At 44.7% G+C, this 24,168-nt stretch overlaps 2 protein-coding genes and 1 pseudogene across 2 annotated transcripts; 1 reads left to right on the top strand and 2 right to left on the bottom strand.

Moving 5' to 3' along the window:
• Positions 1-30: 30 nt before the first annotated feature.
• On the bottom strand, positions 31-2,141 carry LOC141578864 (non-histone chromosomal protein HMG-14 pseudogene; annotated as a pseudogene).
• Positions 2,142-2,346: 205 nt separating this feature from the next.
• OR10A3 (olfactory receptor family 10 subfamily A member 3) lies at positions 2,347-5,534 on the bottom strand. Its single transcript, XM_074372453.1, has one exon. The coding sequence runs from the start codon at positions 4,368-4,370 to the stop codon at positions 3,426-3,428; it is 945 nt and encodes a 314-aa protein (XP_074228554.1). The 5' UTR covers positions 4,371-5,534; the 3' UTR covers positions 2,347-3,425.
• An 11,363-nt stretch (positions 5,535-16,897) lies between these two features.
• EIF3F (eukaryotic translation initiation factor 3 subunit F) lies at positions 16,898-23,941 on the top strand. The gene is made up of 8 exons (XM_074372452.1): positions 16,898-17,332; positions 20,036-20,106; positions 20,311-20,390; positions 20,994-21,131; positions 22,405-22,496; positions 22,937-23,073; positions 23,197-23,310; positions 23,707-23,941. The coding sequence occupies exons 1-8, from the start codon at positions 16,921-16,923 to the stop codon at positions 23,782-23,784; spliced, it is 1,122 nt and encodes a 373-aa protein (XP_074228553.1). The 5' UTR covers positions 16,898-16,920; the 3' UTR covers positions 23,785-23,941.
• Positions 23,942-24,168: the final 227 nt, after the last annotated feature.

The following is a 24,168-nucleotide window of genomic DNA, read 5'->3' as shown; positions in this document are numbered from 1 at the left end:
TTACTATTATTATCTAGAGTGTGGCAGAACCAGTATAGGAAACTAGTTTTTCTTAATCCTTGTTGCATTTTCCTATAGCTTCCATTAAGCCATGCTTTCTATGCTTTATGAATATTAAATTGGCAGTAATGAGTAATATATATTTATTCTGTATTTTTTATTTCTTCAAATTTTATCAAGAAATAATCGATATAGAATATTTTATTAGGTTAAAGTTTACAACTTAATGATTTGATATATGTATATGTTGCAAAATAATTACCACAGTAAGTTTAGTTGAAGACCCCTATAATGGAAACGGGAGAGGTGGGAGCTACAAAATGTACCTAAAACCAGCCAGGCAACTTTAAATGCAGAATCAAAAGAATAAAGCCAACTTTTAATACAGGTTCAAACTGCATATTTCAAACTGGTATAAAGTCCACAGTGAGAAAGTTTCAGCAGCAGCTCCTCTAAAGTTTCCTCTGAAGTGTGTGGGTCATAGGCCAGAATCCCACGGGACACCTCGTGACCAACTCCGTGGTCATCCGAGGGGCCCATTGGACTCACTCCCACAAGATGCTACCCCAACATAGGAGCTTTCCTTCATTCTCCCACATTCTCTTCTGCTTTCCACAGCTGGGGAAGGGGAAGGTGAGACTCTTTAGAAGTAAGGAAGATGAAGATGGCCTAACTTTAGGATAAAATGTGAAAAAAAAAAAAAAAAAACCCAGATTCTATGCTGTGAAGATTAACTTCTTTGAAGCATTTGCCTTTTTTTTTCTTTCACAATTGAGATTTTATTGGTTGTTCTGAGGATCAGTACACAGACATTTCAATTTGTACACAATTCTTAACATATGTACCAAAAATCTAAAAAAATCATGTAGTTGTGACTCTTTACCAAACAGTTATTCCAGTGACTTACCAGCTTAAAATGTGGAAGCAAATTTTCCTTAACAGGGTATCAAGTACCAATATCATCCAATGTTGATATGCTGTTACATCATAAGTCCCACCAATTCACAATTCAATATCATATACACTATGTACTCAAACTTTCAATCCTTCACTGCACATTAACAAAGTTACTAGGAAAACTGGACTACCACGACCAAAGATGTTACAGAGTGCACAAAATTCTGACGAGGAGAGCCAAGATCAAGAAGTGGTTTGCTTTAGGAAACAACTCTACCAAAAACAACATGGGAAGAGAAGTAAAGTGTTCAAGACATTAAATGCACAACTGACTCCAAATTGCAATTTAATTATGCTCTGTATTATAGGATATAAAAACTACCCTCCCCCATTATGGCATGTTAAGCTGACACTGAAGACAATCAAAGTCTCCCATATTCAATATCCCGCTATTTTCTGGTTGTATCAAAAAATAAACAACAGGCAAATGATTTCACGTCTTAAAAAAAAGCATTTACACTTAAAAAATGGGATGAGGTGGGATTCCCTCCTTCTTAAAAATGTTTCTAGAGCTACCATAAAACTTGCATTTACGAAATAGTTGATAAATATACTCCTCTGGATTGTGCAAGAAGGGAGACAGGGCACTGACAAGACCAGGTGTGTGCTATTAATCAGACTTGAATTCTTTCTCTCCTGTTTCATCAGAGGCTGGGCTCTCCTCATTTTTAGTTTCTCCGTTTTCCGCAGGTAAACCTTGTTTAGCCACTTCAGCCTGTTTTCCCTTTTTCCCTTTTGTTTACACTTTTTTGTCTGAAGATTTATCCTTTCCTGTCACCTTTTTTGGCTTCGTTTTCACTTTTAGCTGACAACCTCGCCGATCTCCTCTTCGGCTCCTCCTTCACCGCCCCGTCGGCGGTCATCTTAGCAAAAACTCTTTGAATCAACAAATATGTGGACAAATGAAGCTATACATTTTGGTTTGAGATTAGGCTTTCAGAGGTTTTTTTCCCCCATGAATGGCTTTATTTAATTGGCCCCTCTAAGGGCTATGAGAAGGAAATTTCAGGACACCAGAGACAGAATCTGATAAAAAGCACTCCAAATGCCTGTTTAATATCCTACTGAAAAGATTATACAGCATTCGGCTGCTACTCAGACTGGTTACGACCATTTGATGGTGAGGTTTATTTTTGTGAAACTGACCAGTTGTGCGTCTCTACTCTCCTGGCAGAGGCAGCAGTAATCAAAATGTGTTTTTCTCACAGCTGAATGACAATGGAGATAGTGTTATGTCCCTTTAGTACCGTCCCTGGAGCAGAAACTACGGACAGTCGGAGCTCACGCGGTGTAGATTCAATAAAGAGGACCCTCTCTATTTGCAAAGGGCAACATTGAAAGAGGAAGCAAGCATTCACTGTTCCAAATATTGCAAGATGAGAAATTATTCCGGGGAAGATCACACAGTTAATGATGTGACTCAAGAACCATAGGAAAGATGCACAAATCGTTCATCACTTAGTTTCCCACAATAAAAAAATGAATCATCTTTTATTTATACCGAAAGTGTCTGAGGGCAATTTGGGACCATCAGGGGAAATTTAACAAAAGTCTCTAAAGACAGTGGTCTGTAAGTGAAAAAGATACTACAACTAGCAAGTGAGACTTAAGGAAGTCCCCATGGAGTTCTCTGGTCACCAACGCTGGATAAATATACGGGAAAATATCAGGAGAAATCCTGTTTTGAATTATAATCTGTGTGCATCCATGAAGTGGAATAGTTTGGTCTCTCAAAAATAGCTATACTTTGTTTACACATTTATGGAACACATTCTCACTCCAGAAATTAAAATCTCATCTATAGTTGGTCCCTTGAAGCTCTACCCTGTTACAGCAGCAGAGTGAGCCTTCTGATCAGTCTGAAAAGTTATAATGTTTTTTAAATTTTATTTATTTTTTAAAAAATTGGTGGGGGGAGATAATTAGGTATTTATTTATTTGTTTGTTTATTTATGGAGGCACTGGGGATTGAACCCAAGACCTTGTGCATGCTAAGCACGCACTCTACCACTGAGCTATGCCCTCCCCCCTTGAAAAGTTACAATGATTTTGAAAAGTAATTCTGCAACAGCTATTAAAATCTATAAGCATACATACTCTTCATCCTATCAGACCCACTTTGAGGAATCTATCACACAGAGATAAAATGTCAGTACATATGAACATATGGAACTAGATGTTTATTGAAGCTTAATCTTAATGACAATAATTCAGTAATGACTTGGATAATTATAGTAGAGAAACAGATAAACTGTTGTATTATATGTCATGAAAACATATTATCTATGAAAAATGAATGACAACAATACATTATCAAAAGAAAGGGATCCCTAATATATTGTTGAATTTGGAAAACTCAACAAATTAAACATGTTCATACCAAGAAATGCAGATTATTTGGCCATTTGTAAAATTCAAATAGAGTTCCATTGAGCAGTGACCAGATATCACATGGCTTCTCAGCACAGTCAGAGTGTATGTAAATCCACTTTTCTTTGCCATAATTTCACCAAAGGTCTTTTCATCTCACTGTTTCGCAAACTGTAGATGAGCGGATTCAGCAGAGGTGTGAGCAACGTGTAAGCCAAAGACATCAGCTTCTTGGTTTCTGGGGAGTAGCCAGATTTGGGTTGTAAGTAAGTCATACTGGCCGTGCCGTAGAAGAGGGTGACAGAGGTGAGATGGGAGGCACAGGTGGAAAAGGCTTTTTGCCTCCCGGTGGTTGATGGCATCTTCAGGATGGCAAAGAGGATTCGAGTGTAAGACAAGAGTATCAACAGGAAAGGAACCATAATGATCAAGATGGTGCCAGTGAATGCGTAGATTTCAAACATAAAGGTGTCTCCACACGCAAGCTCTAGCACTGGGGGAGTCTCACAGAAGAGATGATTAATTTCATTGGGGCCACAAAAGGGAAAACTAAAAACCCACGAGGTCTGCACAGAAGCCACCATGATCCCTGAGACCCATGAGAATATCACTAATTTCATGAAAACCTTTTTGTTCATAATCACTGGGTAGCTCAGAGGATAGCAGATTGCAGCAAATCGGTCATAAGCCATTGCCCCCAGGAAAAAACATTCAGTTCCACCAAAAAAAAGAATAAAATACATCTGTGCAAAACAGCTCACAAATGAAATTGGTGTTTTTACAGTGGCGAGGACCACCAGCATTTCAGGCATAATGACTGCGCTGAAACTGACATCAACCACAGACAAGTTCAGGAGAAACAGATACATGGGAACATGAAAGCTCTGTTCCAGGGAGATGACGACTATAATGATGGCATTTCCCATCAGGGTCACCAAGTAAACAACCAGGAACACCCCAAAGAGCTGCCCCTGGAGTTCAGGAAAGTCAGAAAAGCCCAGGAGGATGAACTCAACCTCAGAGCTTTGGTTTTGCCTTTTCATTTCAGTGGTGGAGCACGTACTGTTTTCACAGACATTATGTGTAAATTATGAAGCCACAATTCAATAGCTGAGAGTTTGAATCTAGTATTCCTGACAGAAGATATAATGATGAATTCATTTAGACAAGTCTTCAAGTTGGCAGTTTTGAGAATGGCCAGTAATAAGAATTAATGAATCTTTCAAGTACAGATGAAGAAGTGAAGAATTTGGGCTCAGAAATCTTGTTTCAAAAGTACAAAATGACAGCAGATGTTCTCTGGCAACTTTTTTGCTAGGTGGAAAATTAATCCTTTTCTTAAAACATACACAGACATTATATTATTTAGAATCCATTGCCTATTACATTGATGTATGCATCTCTGTTCTTTTCAACTGTATATCTATATATAAATTTTCAAATAAACAAATAGCAAAAGATATCCAGAAAAAAGTGTAACTAATAATTCAAAATTAAAACAAATATTTGGTGAATATTTACTATAAATGCCAAAATTCAAAATGCATTTACATTACTTTGTTTAAAATGAAATATATGAATAATACACCCAAAGAAATACAGAAACACTGAAAAGGGGTTGAATTTAAATGCATTTTTCTCAGATGAACGTAAGTAAATTGTTTCAAACGTATTTATTTCTGGTCAGAGTATATCTGACTTATACTGAAATTTGCTTAAATGAGAAATTTTAGTCAGTTCTCCATGGCCCATCCTCATGCCCATAAAGTTTTCAGGGCTATAGAAAATATGGCTTTTTAAAATCATTCTGATCCTGTGGTTTAAACAGTCTCTCTCCCTCTCCGTCTCCCCCACTCCCTACCGCAGAATTCTCTGAATCCCATCTCCCTAGTTTATTTTTTCTGTAACATGTATCACCAACTGAAATAACACGTGTTTATTTTCGTTTTATGCTTTTTATCCAACTCTCCCTTCTGGAATGTAAGCTCCAGGAGAACAGGAACTTTATTCTGTTGTTCACTGTATTCTCAGTGCCTGGAATAGATACTAAATGATGTAATAGATGCTAAACCGATATTTATTGAGTAGATGGAGGAATAAATATTAAAATTGGGAAAACCGAGGCTGTGCCCTTAAGGAACATAGTGTCTGAAGGAAAAATAAATCAAATACAAAAAAATAGAGAGCCTCAGAATTAATCCATGGCTTCTGTAGAAGTTTGAGGCCCCTTGTGGGATTGGAAATATCACTAGACTGGGGGGTTGGGCTTTAGTCCTGACTCTGCCACTGCCTCCAAGGTAAGTCTCTGCTCCTCCCTGCACTCAGGTTCCTCTATATGGTTGGGGGCAGGAAAATGGCCCAAGACATCTCTTCTGGCTCTGATATGAGTGTTTCTCAGATTTGTTCATGGAAAACTGCAGACTGCCAGGCTTTCTCTCCACTGAGGTGACAGCCAGGCTGAAGGGTGGCTGGAAGAGTGGTCAATGTGCACATAGGAGGAATGCGTGCTGCCTGAGTCCTTTGGTCCAGCCAGTCCCAAGCAAAGCTGACCATCTTCCTCCCGATCCAGCTGCTCTTCCTGAGCCGCTCTGTGGGCAGAGCACCTCACTTCTCCCCTGATCTCCCCTCCAGTCACCCAGGTCAACTCTCCCCTGCCCCCAGCATCCTATTCACTGTTGGGCCAATGGACCTTTAAACTATGGAGCCCCTCTGGGCTCAGCAAGTTCATTCCCACTGACACTGCTCCAGTTCACTGATTCTTTCCATCCCCCTCCACCTCCTTGATCATTAAATGGTCTCCTAACTGGCTTCTACAAGTTTTGTAAATTCTCCTCCAATCTATTTCTCATAACTCTGCCAAAATAATATCATCCTCCCTCCCTGAAACTTCAGGGTCTCCTTTTATCAGTAAAACAAAATGCTTACTTCTCAGCCTGGCATTTAAGGGAAAGCAGAGTGAGAACAACTGCTCCAGAAATTTAAAGAGGGCAATATTACTTATGAATGGAGAGAAAGAGTGAAAAACCATCATCACAGGATGTCATGGTAGAAGGGCCATTAAGTGGAGGGAGGAAGGCTGGCTGGCTGAAATCAAAGGTATTCGATGACATCTTAGTACTAGAATTGGCCTTTGGAGGCTGCTTTGAAAACTAGCCGACTTTCACTGCAGGACATGAGGAAGCCAGGAGGACAGAAGGGCAAACAAGCTGAAGACATGCAATGTTGTCTTGGGCTCAGATCATTAGGACAATAGCAGAGAATAAAAGGCAAGTTGATTTACTGAGTTTGGCCATAGTGGCATATTAGAATCAAATGTTTGTATTAACTTTACTATTTTGGATGTCAAAAAATCTCCCCAAATTAGTAAAGTGAATTCTACAGGAAAAAAAAACTTCTAAGTATCATTTCTCATAGACAAAAGTATAAAACCAAATTAGTTTTAAAAATAAGAAAATTTATAGAGTAGCCTATTAAAAATAGATAAACTTCAGGGGCTGATAAAGTTAACAAAACAAATCTGAAAGATTTAAAAAAAAGAAAAAACTGAACCTGAATGCTCCATCTTTTCCCTTTAACATGAACATGAATGCTGGCCTGACTAATTCAGGGACATGTTCTTCTGGCTCTAGTGTTAACTTCCTGTCTGATCTTGGACAAATCACTCCCTCCTCTGGGTTTCATCTTTCTCCACGACTGGCCTTATTAATGACCACCTCCCACCTCAGTGACAAACCTCTATGAATTGATGATTAGTGCAAGCAAACTACGTATAGCTCTAATTATCGCCCAAACTTTTATGTGAGTCTGAAAAAGACAGAGTAGTTGGCATTCTTACCTGAGCACTGACAGGCATCTCTAATTGTCAGTGAGAAGAACGGTAAGTGACAAACCCACTGACAGGTACATAAGCAGAATCTTCGGTTCCTTACCTAGTATTGCCTCTGATTTTCAGCCCGTTTAAACAGATGTTTCACTGCTTTAGTTAAAAAAACCCTCGCATAAATGTAACTCTGTGGTTCAAAGCTCTGATTTCATAACATTAGATGGCATTAAATGGTTTGCCTTACAAAGATCTTTCTCTTGAAGTCTAATCCCAACTTATGTAGACTTTCCCAAGCGGACGTAAGAAAGGTTAATTGCACAAACTTGAAGCAACATTCTCAGTTTCTACAGGAAATAAACACTTCTTCACTCAAGAGACTCAATTCCACCCTGACAACCCCCACTAGGAAATTAAAGCAGAGGCTGAGTGAATGTTGTAAATAGGCAGAATGAAGAACAGAGGAAGGCACGGGGACGTGAGCAAAGCAGGGTGATCTAGACAGAGGGTCTGATTGCACAGGGTGGCCAGTTTCTGTAGTGATTGGAAACACGTTAAGACAAGTAGGTTGAAGGTACTTTGTGGAAAGCCTGGGTGTCACTACCAAAATGTTTCATATTTTCTAGGTGAAAATGGTCTAACACTGAAAATCTGGGGGGAAAAGTCATTCAGGTGATTTTATAGTTAGGGCTTTTTGACTTGAAGTCAAAACATCGAACTAGCTATATGACTAAGCAAATGTGTAACTTCTCTGGCACTATTACTTTTTTGCTAAAATGAAGATTACATTATTAATCTCATAGGGTATGTGTAAGAACCAGGGGACTCAGTGTTCAGTCTATACTGACTTAAACAGTCAAGAAAACCATTTGCTTAGTCCCAGCAGAATGTAGGGATAAATGAATCTGCAGGCTTGGCTTTATCCAGAACTCAGATGCTATAACCAGGACCTGGGTTCCCTTTCTATATTTCTCATCTCTGCTTCCTTAGAGTAGGTTCCATTCTCAAGGAAGCTCTCCCCTCCTAGAGGCAATAAGGCTGCCAACAACACTTCGGGATACATCCTCTCTAATCTGTATCTCGTGGGAAACATACCAGTTGTCCAGGGGAACAAAGGTTTTCATTCACAAAAACCCATCCAGGGACCCCTCTCATATTATTCACTGTAGTGGGATCACATGTAAAAACCATGAACCAGACACTGACTGTGACCAGGATGGGAAATGCTGCCTAATGTGCACTTCTCATGGTCCCTAGTCCGTAACCGGGGACAGCATCAATTCCAGCTGTGTATACCTGAAAAGGTTTAATGAAGAGGTTCCCCAACAGAAATAAATGCATTGTTGGCAGGAGAAGGAGGCCGATGGATGGTGTTCTCCAATTAAAAAAAAAAAAAAGAAGAAGAAATTTCAGCATGAGGAAAACTTCCAGTTGCCTTATGCAAAAAAATATATAGGAGGTTCATTTCCAAAGAGGAGTAGAGGAATAGTCCAAACCTTAAGGCAAGGGAGTCAGCAGTAGTCCTAGAAATGAGGCCCAGAGCTTCAAAAATGACCACAGAATGGCTCCTTGGGAATGACAGCAACTCTGCCAACCCCATTTCAGAGGGGGAACAAAAATCTTTGGTCACTGGGATAAACAATAGAAAAGGATAAAGGGGTTATGCCAGCCTGTATTTAAGGAGAGAAGGCCTAGGGGGGCAGTGCCTGTGTGCACCTGGGGTGGGATAAAAATTTATAACCAGTTTCCTCCCACTGTACTAGTGAACTTAATTCCAGTTTTATCCATGTCTGTCCACGTGCTGATGTGAAAAAGACATACTACAAGCAGGAAACAGGCAGAGTTGCGTGACCTTTCTCTGTAAGTATGCAGCCACCTCACACACGTCCGACTGAATGTATTCTCTGGCCATCACTCTCTACCTGGTAAACCATGCCCTGACTTTGCCGAACAGTGGAGGCAATGGTCAAGCGTAGTGTACCATCCCCATCTCAAAGTTGCCACGGATCTACTAACAAAAATACAGTCTTTTCCTGGCAACCCTTTTGCAAATATTCCCAAGAATACTCAGCTGTGTTCACATTTTAACCTGCTACAGGAGCCTCACCAGTTTGTGAGTTGTACAAGGGTCCTCTTTCCTTTTAGGAATCCCAGGGGAGGTAGGGAGAGGTTGGGGGTGTTGGTTCTGGAATAATTGGAGATAGAGCTGATATCTTACTGCAGGCGGCTCACGGCCGTGGCCTGTTCCACCGCCACCCTCCTCCATGCAGGGCTGCCAGATTGAGCAAATTAAAATATAGAGCACCCAGGTTAAGTCTGAGTTTCAGATAAACAGCAAATAATCTTTTAATATAAGTATGTCCCATGCAAAGACATTATTCATTGTCTCCCTGAAATTCAAATTTACCTGCCATCTTGTATTTCGTCTGATACCCTCTTCAGCTTGCCACTCTCAAAGCCCACTCTTTCAGAAAGGGTTTCCACAGCTGTTGCCCGGGACAGAGCTCTTTCCTTTTGACCACAGCCTTCTCTTTCCCATAGTTTGCACCTCCCACCCCTCAGAGGGGGGCACATATAATCAGATGAGCCTGGTATCTCTGCACCTGGAATCACTGCTCCCTTGACCACCAGGACCCGTAGCCTGGATGGGCCTGTTCTTCCAGACTCCTACACACAGGATCTCAGCGCTTCTCCTCTTACCAGCCCCTCAGGGTGTACCCCCATCCATCACACATGCATGTGTCTATGTATGTAACTGATTGATGTATTACTTTGTCTGCCCAGAATCCTGTCCTTTGGGGCTCCACTCTTCCATTCCCTGTGTTTCAGGAGGTGCTGGTCCTTTCTTACTCAGCCACTGGGATGTGGTCTAGGCCAGGAGACTCACCCTCGCCGGTCAGAGAAGTCCATCTTCCAGACCACAGAGATTGTTCACGGCTTGGCACATGCTCAGGGTCAGGTCAGAATCCTCCCCCAACTTCCCTGCAGGAGCTGTTAATAAAAACTATTCTCTTCCTTTGGGATTATTGGCAGTAAGGGTGGTTTAGGTTGACGCTGCTTATGGCCATCTTCTCTGACACATAAGGGTCACTCTCTGAAATAAGAGCAGAAAACAACTATAAAAAGAGCAACACAGAGGAGAGAGAGTAAAAGCCCTGATAACATTGTTAGAAAGAGCCAGAAAGAACTAACTAGAATCAGCTTTATATATATAAAGCTGTGTGTGTGTGTGTGTGTGTGTGTGTGTGTGTATAGTGGGTCATTTAACTTTTGCTTAAAGCAGTTTGATTTGAATGTGAATCCTAAGCATACATGTCTAATCTTCAATTGGATATTAGATCCATGTTTTGTGAAACAAGCCTCCCTGGCCCCATGAAAACCCAGCAAGATGACTAGGCACCTGTTTCACTGCTCCCACATTCGCTATGACACTCAGGAGCTGGTCCGTTGAGAAGTTCAGGCTCTTTAAGGGGCAGTAAAACCTAGCTCAGGAGGTTCCTCCAGCCTCTGCAGTAATCCAGTACAAACTGCTCTTTAATTAAATGCATGTGCACACATACAGTTCCTCACACAGATCCTGTGCATATGCACAGTCTGTGTGCTCAGCACGTCACACAGGTAATTATCGATGTGGAGCCACCAAACTTCCTGTGTGAAGAAGAGTTGAAATAAAACCATAATTTTACAGCAAATGATGATAGACACAGAATTCAAGTGAGTAGTCATTTCTAAGGGTGGGCAGTGAGAGAAGGGAGACATGGGTAGATATAAAAAAAAAAAAACTATGGTACTAGAGCCAACTTTTACTGGCTCACAAAAGCCAATTGTTAAAATTTCAGGAATTTTGACAGCCAGTTGTTAAACAGCTAGTAGCCTGCAGTCAGCCCTGGTGGGAGTATTTACACCATGGAAATTGGCAGACACCAAAACAAGGGCCACTTTTTTTTTTCAGGGAGCTTGTTGTTAAACACCTACTAGCTGATGGATGATATTCTAATTTCATAACAACAATAATATTATCTGCTGATAGAATGCTGATTTTCCTAATAACAAATTCTATTATACCATATCATTATATTATAATTAATTCATGTTTTAATATTCATCATAATAATTCATAATATTATCTGTTGATAATATTCTAGTTCTTGGTTTGGGCCATGGATTCTGTTCACCATTTTAAAAAGTGAATGAATGTTCTAGTTCTGTTAAGTCCTGTCCGTTATATTATTTAAAAAATGAGTGAATTTAAAAAAGAGGTTGATGAATGGACCACAGATGTCAGTGCGTCATGAACCAAGGAGTATGATTACTACAATTCTGAGCACTTGTGACACAAAAAAGATGAAGAAAAAGAGCACTAGGTTCCCTCTGTCTTGGGGGCGTCATGTCAAAAGAGCCTCCACTAACGACCGTGGTCCACAAAGACCTGAAAGGTACTATCCCATATTCTGAGAGCAGCACACCAGGTTCTAGCCCCGTGGAGGTGATTCTCCTTGGCTGCCTCACTGGACACACCTCTCCAAGGTCAGCTGTGGGCTGCAAATACTGGCCCAGGCAAAGTGGACCGCATGGCTCCCATAGCATGCAAAGAGAGGCCTGGGGCTACTCTAAAGTCTCCTTTCCTAAAGCTATAAGCACCCGCCAGGTGGTCATGGTTCTTGGGCCAGAACAGACCCAACCCCTAATGATAGCTTAGGCAGGAGGGGCAGCAAACACTAGCAACTCTATATGGTTTCTTGCCTTTACCTTGGCATGAAGTCAAGGAGGTTGGCCAGGCTCACTAGTCCTAGAATTCAAGGAGCCTGGAGAGGCAGGAGTCAGGGATGGGCTGAGGTTATCGAGCCAGTGAAAGAAGCTGCACTGACCCAAAACCAGGGGGAGGCGGGGGAAGGGCAGAGGCAGGTGTAGAAACTAAGATGTGGATATCAGAAAACCAGAGAATGGAGAGAAGGGGGTGCCAAGCCAAGCAGACAGGCATGAGACTGGTCCTGGACAGCCCTGGAGACAGGCAAGTGCTGTATGTGATGGGCCACCTGGTCAGGCTGGCTTTGGCCAGCGTGGCCAACCAGTTGGTGGAGCCGGGTTCCCTGGACAACATTCACCTGTGCAGGAAGCTGGTCTGTCACAGCCAGTGAAAGTGCCTCCTCCAGGCAGAAGGCCTTAAAGATGCTGATTCCCGTGTAGTAGAGGAGTGTCCCGGGACTGGTGGAACACAGCTTCCTGAAAACTGCTGGCGGTGGGCAGAGACAGAGTGTGGGAGGCCACCCACCAGCCCTCCTGTGCCAGGCCCTGTCTGTAGGACAGGGTAGTTGGCCACTAAGTTGTGGTTCCTGTGCAGCTTCGCCAGTGGAGGGCAGCCTAAGTCCCAAGTAGCACTTGCTGCAGAGTTGAGAAAGCCTGGAGCGCCCTCTGGTGGTCCTCCCGCCATTGGAGCTGAAGCTAGGGCTCCCTTCTCTCCAGCCGTCTCTGGGGGTGGTGGGATGGGTGCGTGAAGCTACAGGCCCCACCCCCCCTTAACATGAGCCTGCAGCTGTGACCCTGGTCTTGTCGGGCAGGACTGTCAAACATCCCTCAGGACAGCCAGGAACCCAGGTGTGATGGTGAATTTTATGTGCCAATTTCACTGGGACACAGGGTCCCCAGATACTTGGTCAAATATTTTTCTGGCTGTGTCTGTTCCAGCCTTCAAACGCAAACTGAAACATCAGCTCTTCTTGGGTCTTGAGCATGCCAGTTTTCAAACTAGAAGCACACATCAGCTCTCCTGGTCTCCAGCTTGTCGCCTGAAGATCTTGGGACATCTCAGTCCCCGTAATCCCCTGAGCCAATTCCTTATAATAAATATATATATTTCCTACTGGTTCCTCTGGAGAACCTTGACTGATACACCATATACCATGTACACAACACATTTCCCATATTTAAGGGGAAAGCCCATTTTCTCTCTCCTCATGTCTTCAGCCCTTTCCTGATGAACCTGGACCCAGCGTTTCTGTTTACAGTTCAGCCTGCCTAGATCCCTCAGTGAGCCATTGAAAAGCCACCATCCAGACTCCCTTGTCCCTTGTCCTGGCCAGTCAGATCCCTGGGAAGACCAAACCAATGAGCCCTCTCCTCCTGCCCCTAAGCCATGTGGCTGGAGGAAAATTAACAAAAGCTGACCAGACCCTTGAGATCTGTGCACTCAGCTGGGTCCTCCCATAATTGGTCAATGACTTTGATGGATCACTCTCAGCCCCTCTTCCAAACACTGTCCACTCCCCTAAGGCTGAACCTGACCCTTGCCTTGCCATTCTCAGCAGATCGTCTTGCCTCCACTTTTCTGAGAAAAACATTTGACCAGAGCTCCTGCAGTGTCCCCTCTGTCCCCAATTTAAAATGTCTCTGCTCCTTCATCCATCCCTTTCTCCTTTCCTTCCAGACAGAAAGGTCTTGAGGTCATTGATATAAAGGCAACGTTCTTGATGGTGAAGTGTCCAAAGTGTCCACAGTCAACTCAAATCAACACGTGGAGAAGAGGTCTCAAGGGTCTGCATGGTCATTTGGAGGCAGCAACACATCTTCATCAGGGGCGCTTCTCTCCTCTGGCCTTCGTACCATGGGATGATCTCAGGGGACCACTCTGGCTAAAGCAGACCCACCCCCAAGGAACCCATAAGGGAGGCCACAGCCCAGGGCAGCCTCTCCATCATGTCCCTCATCCTGTGCAAGAACATCCTTCTCGTCAAGCCTTCTCCATTCAGATCCTCCTTCCTTCCTTGTTTCATGAGACAGTTCCCCTTACTCACACTTGTACATTCAATCTTTCTCTCTCCACTAGATCCTAATCCTTGGTGTGAAATATACTTAAAACTCTTCCAGCCTAAATTGTCCCCCTCTCAATCCTGCTGACCCCCAGCTACTACCTTACATGTCTTCTTTCCTTCCCAGGCAGTTTCCTTGAGAAGTGGCCAACACACAGCACCACCAATTCAAACTGAGCATCCCTCACCGCTGAATTCTGGTTTCTGTGCCCACCCCACCCTCAGTTCCACTGGCACTGCCCTAGCAGGGTTGATAAAGATCCAAGTCATCAAATTCAAGAGTCACTTTCCTTTTTGAATTCCATTTGTCTTTTTATTTATAAATATCCTTGAGAGAAACCAAAAGGAAAGACTAAAGGGCAACGCCCTAGCTGTCATGTAGGTGGAGGTGACCAGAGTCACTGTGGATGGTTCTGCTACTCCACGGCCGACAGAGCTGGGCGTGCTCCTTGCTTCTGCCAGCTTGGGTGCCAGACACAAAGGAAGACATTCCATCCCTATGCTTTTCCTTTTCACTTTTTTAAAAAATTAAAGTATATCTGATTTACAATGTTGAATTAATTTCTGATGTACAGCATAGTGATTCGGTTATACATATGTGTATTCTTTTTCGTATTCTTTTTCATTATAGGTTATTACAAGATACTGAATGTAGTTCCCTGTGCTGTACAGTAGGATCTTGTTGTTTATCTATTCTGTAGTGTGTATCTGCTAATCCCAAATGACTAATTTATCCCAACCTGCCTTTCCCTTTATATATACATATATCACAATTTCCTTATCCAGTCATCTGTTGATGAACATTTAGGTTGCTTCCATGTCTTGGTGACTGTAAACAGTGAAAAGTCACTTTCCAATTCTCCTCAGATAGGCTGTTCACCTATGTTTGGGGGAATGAAAAGAAAGAATATATGTCCACCCAGAGTACTGACAGGGGACGATCATGTGAATTCTAATTAGAAAAGGTAGATCCAAGGAGAAAGCAGTTCTTGGGCAGAAGAGTCAGGGCTAAGAAGTCCAGCCTCACCCATCTGTCTTGTCAGGTGGGTGCTGGGACTTGACCCAGTTAAGAGAGTTGACAGGTTTTCTGACAGGCAGATATTATCCCCACCATACTGAGAAGGAAACTGAGGCTCAGAAAAAAAAAAAAAACCCTATAGATTACCCACAGTTACACAGGGAGACCAGAGCTCCTTCCAACTCACAGTAATGATAATAGCAACCTCTTAATAATAACAACTGCTCACATCAGGCAAATGCTGAGAGCTTTACAGAGCATCAGGTCATTTAATCCTCTCCCAAAGTACAGACTCGTGTCTCCACCGGACCACTCTACACTTCTGCTTGCATGTCTAACAGGCATCTCAAGGGTGACACATCCAAAAATGAACTTGGGATCTTTTCCTCAAAAACTGCTCCACTTCTAACTTTCATTGTCTCAACTGATGACAGCTTCTTTCTACTAATTGCACAGCACAAAGTGTCAGAGTCAGCCTTGACTCCTCTCACATTTCGTATACAATTTTTCAGAGAGTCTTCTTGTTTCTACCCTCAAAATATATCTGTAATCTGCCTACATCTCATCACTTCCTCTGCTCTTGGCCAGGTCCCAGCCACCCTCATCTCTCACTTAGATTACCTGGTCATCTCACATGTCTCCCTGCTCTTTCTCCCTCACCTGCCTCTCCCCAGTAATCACACACCCCCCATTCTATTCTTCTCAAAGCAGCCAGAGTGATCCTTTTAAAACTAAGACAAAGCATGACCCTCCCCTGCTCAAAACCCCATCTCACTCACACTAGAACTCGAAGTCCTTACTAGGGCCTGGGAAGTCCTTAATGATCTGCTCCCCAACCCCTGTGTAAAGGTCCACCTCCTGCTTCTTCCCATCTCGGTCTTAACACTCCAGCCACCAAATAGCCTCAAACACAGCAGGCCTGCTCCTGCCTTAAGGCCTTTACATTAGCTGTTCCTTCTACCTGGAGGGTCTTCCCCTCCCACACCCCTCCCAATTTGTCACATCCTTCGCCTCCTTCAAATCCACTCAAATCTCACATTCTCATTGCAACCTATCCTAGCTCCTCACAATTTCTGATTTCCCCCTCAGCTGCTTTTTCCTTTTTCAGAGCACTTACCACCTTCTAATATATTCTATAATGTACTTACTTGCCTCTCCCCAGTAGAATGTGAATTTTTCAAGGACAGTGATCTTTGTTTTGTCCACTGATTTTTGCCAAGCGCCTAAAAGACCATCTGGCACATGTTCAGATTGTTGAATTAATAACTCACCCCACTGACACCTTATGACACTGTCAAGAACAAAGCTCTTTATTTATTTTTTAATTGAAGTATAGTTGGTTTACAATATCATGTTAGCTTCAGGTGTACAGCAGTGATTCAGTTACATATAATATATTTTTCCTTTTCAGATTATTTTCCATTATAGGTTACTACAAGATATTGACTATAATTCCCTGTGCTGTACAGTAGGTCCTTGTTGTTTATTTTATATATAGTAGTGTGTATCTGTTAATCCCAAACTCCTAATTTATCCCTCCCCCCACTTCTCCTTTGGTAACCATTAGATTGTTTTCTGTATCTGTGAGTCTTTTTCTGTTCTGTAATAAGAATAAAACCCTTTAAAAGGCACTGTGACATCGTTTATCCCTTTGAAGTGCAAATTGACACCCTTGTACTGCTCTCTCGCTCCATCTGGTGGCAGTTGTTTCTCTCATCCCAGAGAGGTCCCAAGTTTTCTCAGAACTATTTAGCCCGCTTCTCACTGAGTGCGCATCGGACTAAAATCAAAGAGCACAAGCTCAGAGTAGGAAATTGTAGCCGTGAGAAGCACCATAAGGAGCCAATAGGCACAAAGACCTAGTCCACGTGGTGCATATTCAGCCTATCGTGCTCCTAATATTTTTCATCTCACTCCCTTCCGCTCTTCGCTCGCTCTCTCTCGACAAGATGGCTGCACCAGCCGTATCGGCGAGCGCTCCTCCCGCCAGTCCAGCCCCAGCCCCGGCTGCGGCCACAACCCCGGTCCCGACTCCGGCCCCGGCCCAAGCCCCAGCCTCAGCTCCAGCTCCAGCTCCAGCGCCGGCGCCGGCTGCAGCGCCCGTTCCAGCCCCGTCGCCGGCTCCAGCCTCAGCCTCTGACCCGGCGGCAGCAGCGGCTGGGACCGCGGCTCCGGGCCAGACCCCAGCCTCAGCGCCAGCCCCAGCGCAGACGCCGGCGCAGTCGCTGCCTAGTCCTGCCCTCCCAGGCCCCTTCCCCGGCGGCCGCGTGGTCCGGCTGCACCCGGTCATTTTGGCCTCCATCGTGGATAGCTACGAGCGACGCAACGAGGGCGCCGCCCGAGTTATCGGGACCCTGCTGGGTGAGTGGTCAGAGAGGATTGACGTTCTCTCCCTCCCACCTCCCCTTTATGTTGTTCCCCTCACTTTTCACCCGCATCGTAGTGCCTTGTTGAATAAATACCGTGTGCCGAGTGGTTTACGTTTTATTGCTGATCTTCCAAGGAGCATTTCATGTCAAGTATGATTAGTTCCGGTCTACGAAAAATGAGTTCAAATGCTGACTAGGACGTCAGAAACCTTTCACTCCCCAGACCCAGTGACCACGTTTTCCCACCTCATCTACTGCTAAATATCTTTATTTTCCAGGTGTTTACAACGAGTTTCTTCTAACAACTTGGCAAGAGGGTGTGGGGACATCTGTAAAAATATATCCCTCTCAACAAGTAAACCGGTTTGGCAGGAACCCACTTGGGGTTTCAATAATATTCTGCTTTTCTGAACATCTAAGCGGGATCCTCTGTTCCTCAGTCTACTTAATACTGGCCCCCAATGAGCTATAGACCCTGTTCCCCCTGTGCAGTCTTTGTCCATTTGGACACAAACGATTGTATTATCTATTATTTGTATTAAGGTTCAAATGGAGAAATAACCCTTTCCCTGCCCATGTTCCAAATTTGGGGAGTGGATATTTCATGGTAAAGTAAAACTGAGAAGCCCTAAAGAGGGGTTTCTGACAATATATCTCTTTCTCTGGGGACTGCTGGCCCCATCAAATTCATTTTGACTCCATCTTAATCACAGATTTTGGACACCTTTGTGAATCCACTTTACTCGCTTCGCTTTAGTATCATTTCTCTTACTCTTGGGCGTGTAACAGTGCTTTCACCCTGGAAGACACCTGGTGTATTGCAAAGAGGACGAGAGGTGTAGACAGACTCCAGCAGCTATTGGCCATGTGCCTTAAGACAATTCACCTAAAGTCTAGTTCCTTCGGGGGCTACTTTCCACTTAGTCTTTTGAGAACTAAATTATTTGAGAAAGCATCTAATTGCTGGCACAAACCATGTACTTAATAGCTGTTGATTGCCATCTTCTGTCACATCAAGCACGCTCCCGACACACACACACATTCTCTTCCTCTTTATCTTTGAAGATGTAGCATTTTATAGAAACTTAAGCTGCTCCATTGTCTTTCAAACATTACCACAGTTTTCTCAAGCCAGGTCTTTGTATTCTCTTTGCCCCAGGTCCCTCCCCTGCTCTCCCTCATTTGTTTCTTTAAGTTCCGCTCATCTTCCAGGTTCCCAGGAAGAGTGTTCAGTGTCAGGTGTTCATCCATGCCCCCACCCTCACCCCCATTCTTAACCTCCCAAAGTATGACAGGATTCTGTGACTGTACCCTTCTTGGAGCTTCTGTAATAAATGTTTTTTGCATCGGTGACTTGGCACTCAAATACTAGCTCACCTTTTCAGCTTCACCGTCAGATTTTCCAAACTCACTAGGGCTGTTTAACTAAAGAAACATTTCTCCATCCTAGGTTTGAGCTGAGTGCCCCCAAATAGTACAGAGACCCTAGTTAGACCAGCTGTGGTCTCGATCTTCAAATCCTCTCTCAGAGTGGGGTCGTGGTGCAGTTATAGAGGCAGTGCTTACTGAAGAATGAAACATGGATTCTGCTTGCAAGAAACTTAGAAATTTTCTCAGAAGTTAATTCATGAAACATATTCCATTTGGTTAAATGAAGTCACTGGTCCCTTTGTACCAAGAAACTGTTAGGTACTTAGAATTCGAAGTTTGATGAAATGAGCTCTACTCTAACCTTAAATTTAAGAGGAAGATGTACTCTTATATGCAAATAGTTAGAATATAATGTGATAAATGCTCTAATAGGAGAGTGTCCTAGTGGCATGCAAATACAGAAGACTTAACTGTTTCAGAAGCTCGGAGTGGTCAAGTCTGTTGACAAGAGGTCAGATAAGATAAAGAGCATGTATCCATTGGGTTTGGAGACATAGTTTCAGCTAAGGGGGCAGAGACCATGGTGAAGTGGAATTAAACAGACACTGATGGGTATAAGTGACATTGTGGTTTGTCATGGAAAAGAAAGCACTTGAAGCCTGGTTGCGAGGTGCCAGTAGATTAGATAAAAACGGAGCGGTCGAGGGACTCTCAGTCTCAGTGAGGTCAAGAAACAAATGTAGCAGGAGTAAAAGTATCTTCAGCACTAGAAGAATAAAAGTTTGTGGTGAGAGGCTGACATTGATGTTCACAGGGAGAAGGTTCCTGGATGATGATGGGATTGAGGTTATGACTGTGGGGCCAGATGTAGGATGGGAGGTACAGGTGAAGCTCCCTGAAATTGTGCTCTGAGAATAGGCTACCGAAAGGGTGGTCTATGTAGACATGGTTAGAAACTTCCAGGTAGCTCTGCAGATTAAATTATAAGGAGAAAGTGCAGAGGTTGAAATAATGAAGATCTTGGAATGAAGATCTAGAGTAACTGGTAGCAGGAAGTGACAGACCAGCAAAGGGAGACCTGGTGAAGGAAGGCTCGACCCTATTTGTTGAGGGTTAAAGAAAAGAGTTGGAGATCACGCCAGAGTTTCCTTTCTCTGGAGAACCCTAGTTCCATTGATGCGCGTGACTGAACTTGGAGCTTATGAGTCCAGTTTTTTGTTGTTTTCTTTGACTTTGAGGAAACCTCTTGAAAGCATTTGGAAAGTGGTTGAGGGCAGTTGGGTATCCTGGGGTTTTATAACACGTGGACAATTCTGTCTCACAGGAACCGTCGACAAGCACTCAGTGGAAGTCACCAATTGCTTTTCAGTGCCGCACAATGAGTCAGAAGATGAGGTGAGTGGGATGCTCCAGACGACCCTCCTTCCCGCACCGCAGTGTGACCTGCTCATCTTAGAGCTCCTCCGGTTCAGAGAGCTTCGCCCATTTGTGCATAGTTCCCGGGCCTCTTCTGTCTGCTGGGGGCGGCCTCCTGGCCTTTTTACCGATTTTGCTATGGACTTCTGTCTTCTTAGCGTACTCTCTTGCCTGCCTCCTTAGGTGGCTGTTGACATGGAATTTGCTAAGAACATGTATGAACTGCACAAGAAAGTCTCTCCAAATGAGCTCATCCTGGGCTGGTAAGTTTCGGGGGGAGCGGGTTGAGGGTGGGGGAGGATGGAAGGTCCCAGTGTTTGCCAGCGTCTTCTGCCACCAGACTAGGTGTCATACTCCCTCTTTTGGAGACAGAGTATTGAAGTCTGTCACCTCAAGGAGCTGTGAACTCAGTGTGTTTTGCTGGCGGTTCTGATCCTGTGAGGCCCAGAATACTACTTACTCTGAACTGCAGCTTTTACTGAGCAGGTCTTTTTATGCCTTCCTGGTGACTTAGAATTTTTCAGGAGCTCTAGGTCAGCCTGTATTTGACTTGATACAATTTTCAGTGTGCTTAATTTTTTGGCATGTGTTGCCCTAGAGGGTATCACTACTGTAAGGGTGTCAGGTACCTAGAGACACCCACACCACCATCGTGTTTGGTTCTTTTTTAATATATTTTTATTGAAGTATAGTCAGTTTACAATGTTGTATCAATTTCTGGTGTGCAGTACAATACTTCAGTCATATAGGAACATACGTATACTCATTTTCATGTGGTTTTTCACCGTAAGTTACTATAAGACATTCGTGTTTGGTATTGATGTCACATGTAGACGTGAGTCCACAGCTATGTCCCTGTTTTCCAGGTACGCCACGGGCCATGACATCACAGAGCACTCTGTGCTGATCCACGAGTACTACAGCCGGGAAGCCCCCAGCCCCATCCACCTCACTGTGGACACGAGCCTCCAGAATGGCCGCATGAGCATCAAGGCCTATGTCAGGTGACCGGGGACTCCAGCCCCACCTCCACCCTACGCAGGCGGCGTCCTTCAGTGTGTGACTCGCTGCCCTTCCTCACTCAGTTCTCACTGGAGAGGTTTTACTCTAAAACAAAACCTATCCCTGACGTTTCCACTCACTGAGCCGAGGCTAGCCCAGATTTCTGCTCGTCGCTCATAACCAGTTTCAAATGGCAGCCCTTTAGGTATTTGGACAAGCTTGTTTTTCACGTCGTCTTTTCTGGAAGCTAACTCTTCCATAGTCCTGCAGTTGATCCCCTCGTGGTGCTCTGGCCGTGGTTCTTCTCCACGTTCACTGCTTTTCTGAGTTGCCCTTCAGTTTGTCGTCATCCCTAGAACTGCGCACAGGACGCAGGGCCATGCAGTTTAAAGGATGACTGTCCTTATTTTGAACACGTCTGTTAACCCGGGATAGAGCACAGCTTGGACGCCAGTAACGTTACACTGTTGGCACGTTGAGCTCGCAGTCAGTGGAGAGCTGCTTGATGGGGGTGTTGGGAAAGGCTCTGGTGGGGTGCCAGAGGGGCAGCTGCGGGAATTGGAACAATTCTGTTTTCCGGTTAGAATGAAACCCTTTGTTAGCGTGTCTCTTACTCTGTTTAGCTCTGTGCTGTTTCTGTGTCTGACACTGACGTGACCAGTTAACCATTATCGGGTAAGACAAAGGTGGTGGGTGTCAAGTCCTTATGGGCCAGTTGGAGTACCACTAAGTTCTAGCCACTGCTTGATTTCTTAGCCTTTCCAGGTATTTCTGGCTCTTTAAGATCCAATAAAAGTGTATAGTTGACATAGTAAAGGCGATCACCTTTAGTCAGATTATTTGTAGCACCCAGTCTTACCTTTGTGGGCCAGCGTCGATTTTCTTTTTTCAGTGCTGATGAGGGGCTCAGTCCCAGAAAAGACGTGTCCTGTCACTTCTCTCCATGGGGGAGGATGTCTAGGCAGCCAGTCCCACAAGGAAATGCAGTGTCCTGTCCTCACCACTGAGACTGCGCAGTGTGTGAAGTCATCCTCTGATGGGTCCAGGCCCAGCCCAGAAGCTGAGTCCGCTCTCTCAGGCCGAGGGTTTGGTGTGTGGAATGAGCTAAGGGGAGGAAGTGACTTTTCCCCATTATCTCTGAGGTTCAAGCGGTCCGGCCTTCTTATCTCAGAAACTCAGATGCCGTACCCTTGGTATGATTGCTTTCCCAGCCTGGACTAGACATGGAAACCCTCTCGCAAGGCCATCTGTTAACCTTGCCTTCTCTCTCCCCAGCACTTTAATGGGTGTTCCTGGGAGGACCATGGGGGTGATGTTCACACCGCTGACAGTGAAATATGCGTATTATGACACTGAACGCATCGGAGGTGAGTGACCTTCCCATACCCTCTTTTTAGTCTTTGGCATTTTTCAGGGATGGGGGGTTCTGTCCTGTAACAAGGATGGGGGGCTTTGGGTGGGTTAAGAGGAACTGTTGATCTAAGATTTGTGATCAGTGTGATCTACGGACTGTTACTAGAAGTAAGTCATTCTCCTATATAAGTGGGACTCAAGGAATTATTTGAGAAGTTGTTAGAGGTGGGAAATTAGCAGCACCAGAGGCTACGTGGCCATTCATATGAGGCCAAGACTGATGGTTACCGTGCTGAGTGCAGGAGTTGAGCCCTCTCAGGTGGAAGAAAAGCTAATAAGGGCAGAGCAGGGGAGTTTTGGAAAGTTGACTGCATCCAAAGAGAGGTGGTTAGAGATCTCCTTCCTGATAGGATGACTGAAATCTCTCTCTTCTTCCCCCAACCCACTCCCACAGTTGACCTGATCATGAAGACCTGTTTTAGCCCCAACCGGGTGATCGGCCTCTCCAGTGACTTGCAGCAGGTGGGCGGGGCATCGGCCCGCATCCAGGACGCCCTCAGCACGGTGCTGCAGTATGCGGAGGACGTGCTGGTGAGCAGGGGAAGGAGGGGGAAGCATGCAGGGACCTTCACCCTGAGATCATGACGGGGGCACAGGTCGAGCAGTAGTCTCAGGGGTGAGAATTAACTGTGCCTCGTTGCATTTGCTGCTCAGTCTGGAAAGGTGTCTGCTGACAATACCGTGGGCCGCTTCTTGATGAGTCTGGTTAACCAAGTCCCCAAAATAGTTCCCGAGGACTTCGAGACCATGCTCAACAGCAACATCAACGTGAGTGCCAGCCCGGGGCTTCTCAGAGCTGTGCCTTCCCCCGCTTCAGCATGTGCTCGTGTGTGAGGGGCTTTGGGGGAGGGGGCCTGGCGGGGACAGAGGAGGCAGGGCTCTGCCCGTGGCCCCCCTGCAGTCCAGGCTGGGAGGAAGGAAGGGAGTCCACGTGCATGGAGATTCCCCTCCTGCTTCCTTGTTTCCATCAGTTCAGGTGTATCAGGAGAGATGAGAAAGCGTTCTCAAGCATTTCCCTCCTGTCTTCCACCTTCCACTCTTGCTCAGCGTCTCCTAGCTGTCATTTACCCAGGACTGTCCTCACACCCAGGGTCCATCAGAGGCTAGCCTTTCTGCTCCCTTTCTACCCGGCCCCTCACTCACTGTGGATCCCTTTTCTTCCAGGACCTGCTGATGGTGACCTACCTGGCCAATCTCACACAGTCACAAATTGCCCTCAATGAGAAACTTGTAAACCTGTGAATGGGCCCCAGGCAGCACTCCTGCAAGCCTGGGCCCCATCCCACCCTGCGACTCAGAATGGAGTGAAGGAGAAATGATTTCTTTGTGGTTTGAGTCACACTGAGTCAGTCAACTGCTTGTGACTCTAAATAAACATAGCCTACCTTTTGTAAATGAATGCCATCTTATGTGAGTTTACCGCTGGGTGGGAGGAGGGAAACTGTTCTGGGACTCACACAGAAACCAGGAAGTGAGTGTTCTGGTAGAAGTTGGCAGTGAATGTGGCGTGACTGTCATCAGCAGTGGCACCCACAGCCCAAGCCAGTTTAGCTTCTCCTGACCCAAGACCAGAGAGCCTTCTCAGCACTGCTGGTACAGGGACACCTGCTCCCTACTCTTTTTTGC

This window comes from Camelus bactrianus, chromosome 10 (assembly GCF_048773025.1).
Source record: "Camelus bactrianus isolate YW-2024 breed Bactrian camel chromosome 10, ASM4877302v1, whole genome shotgun sequence".
NCBI lineage: Eukaryota > Metazoa > Chordata > Mammalia > Artiodactyla > Camelidae > Camelus > Camelus bactrianus.
This window is presented reverse-complemented; position numbering and strand designations above follow the sequence as displayed.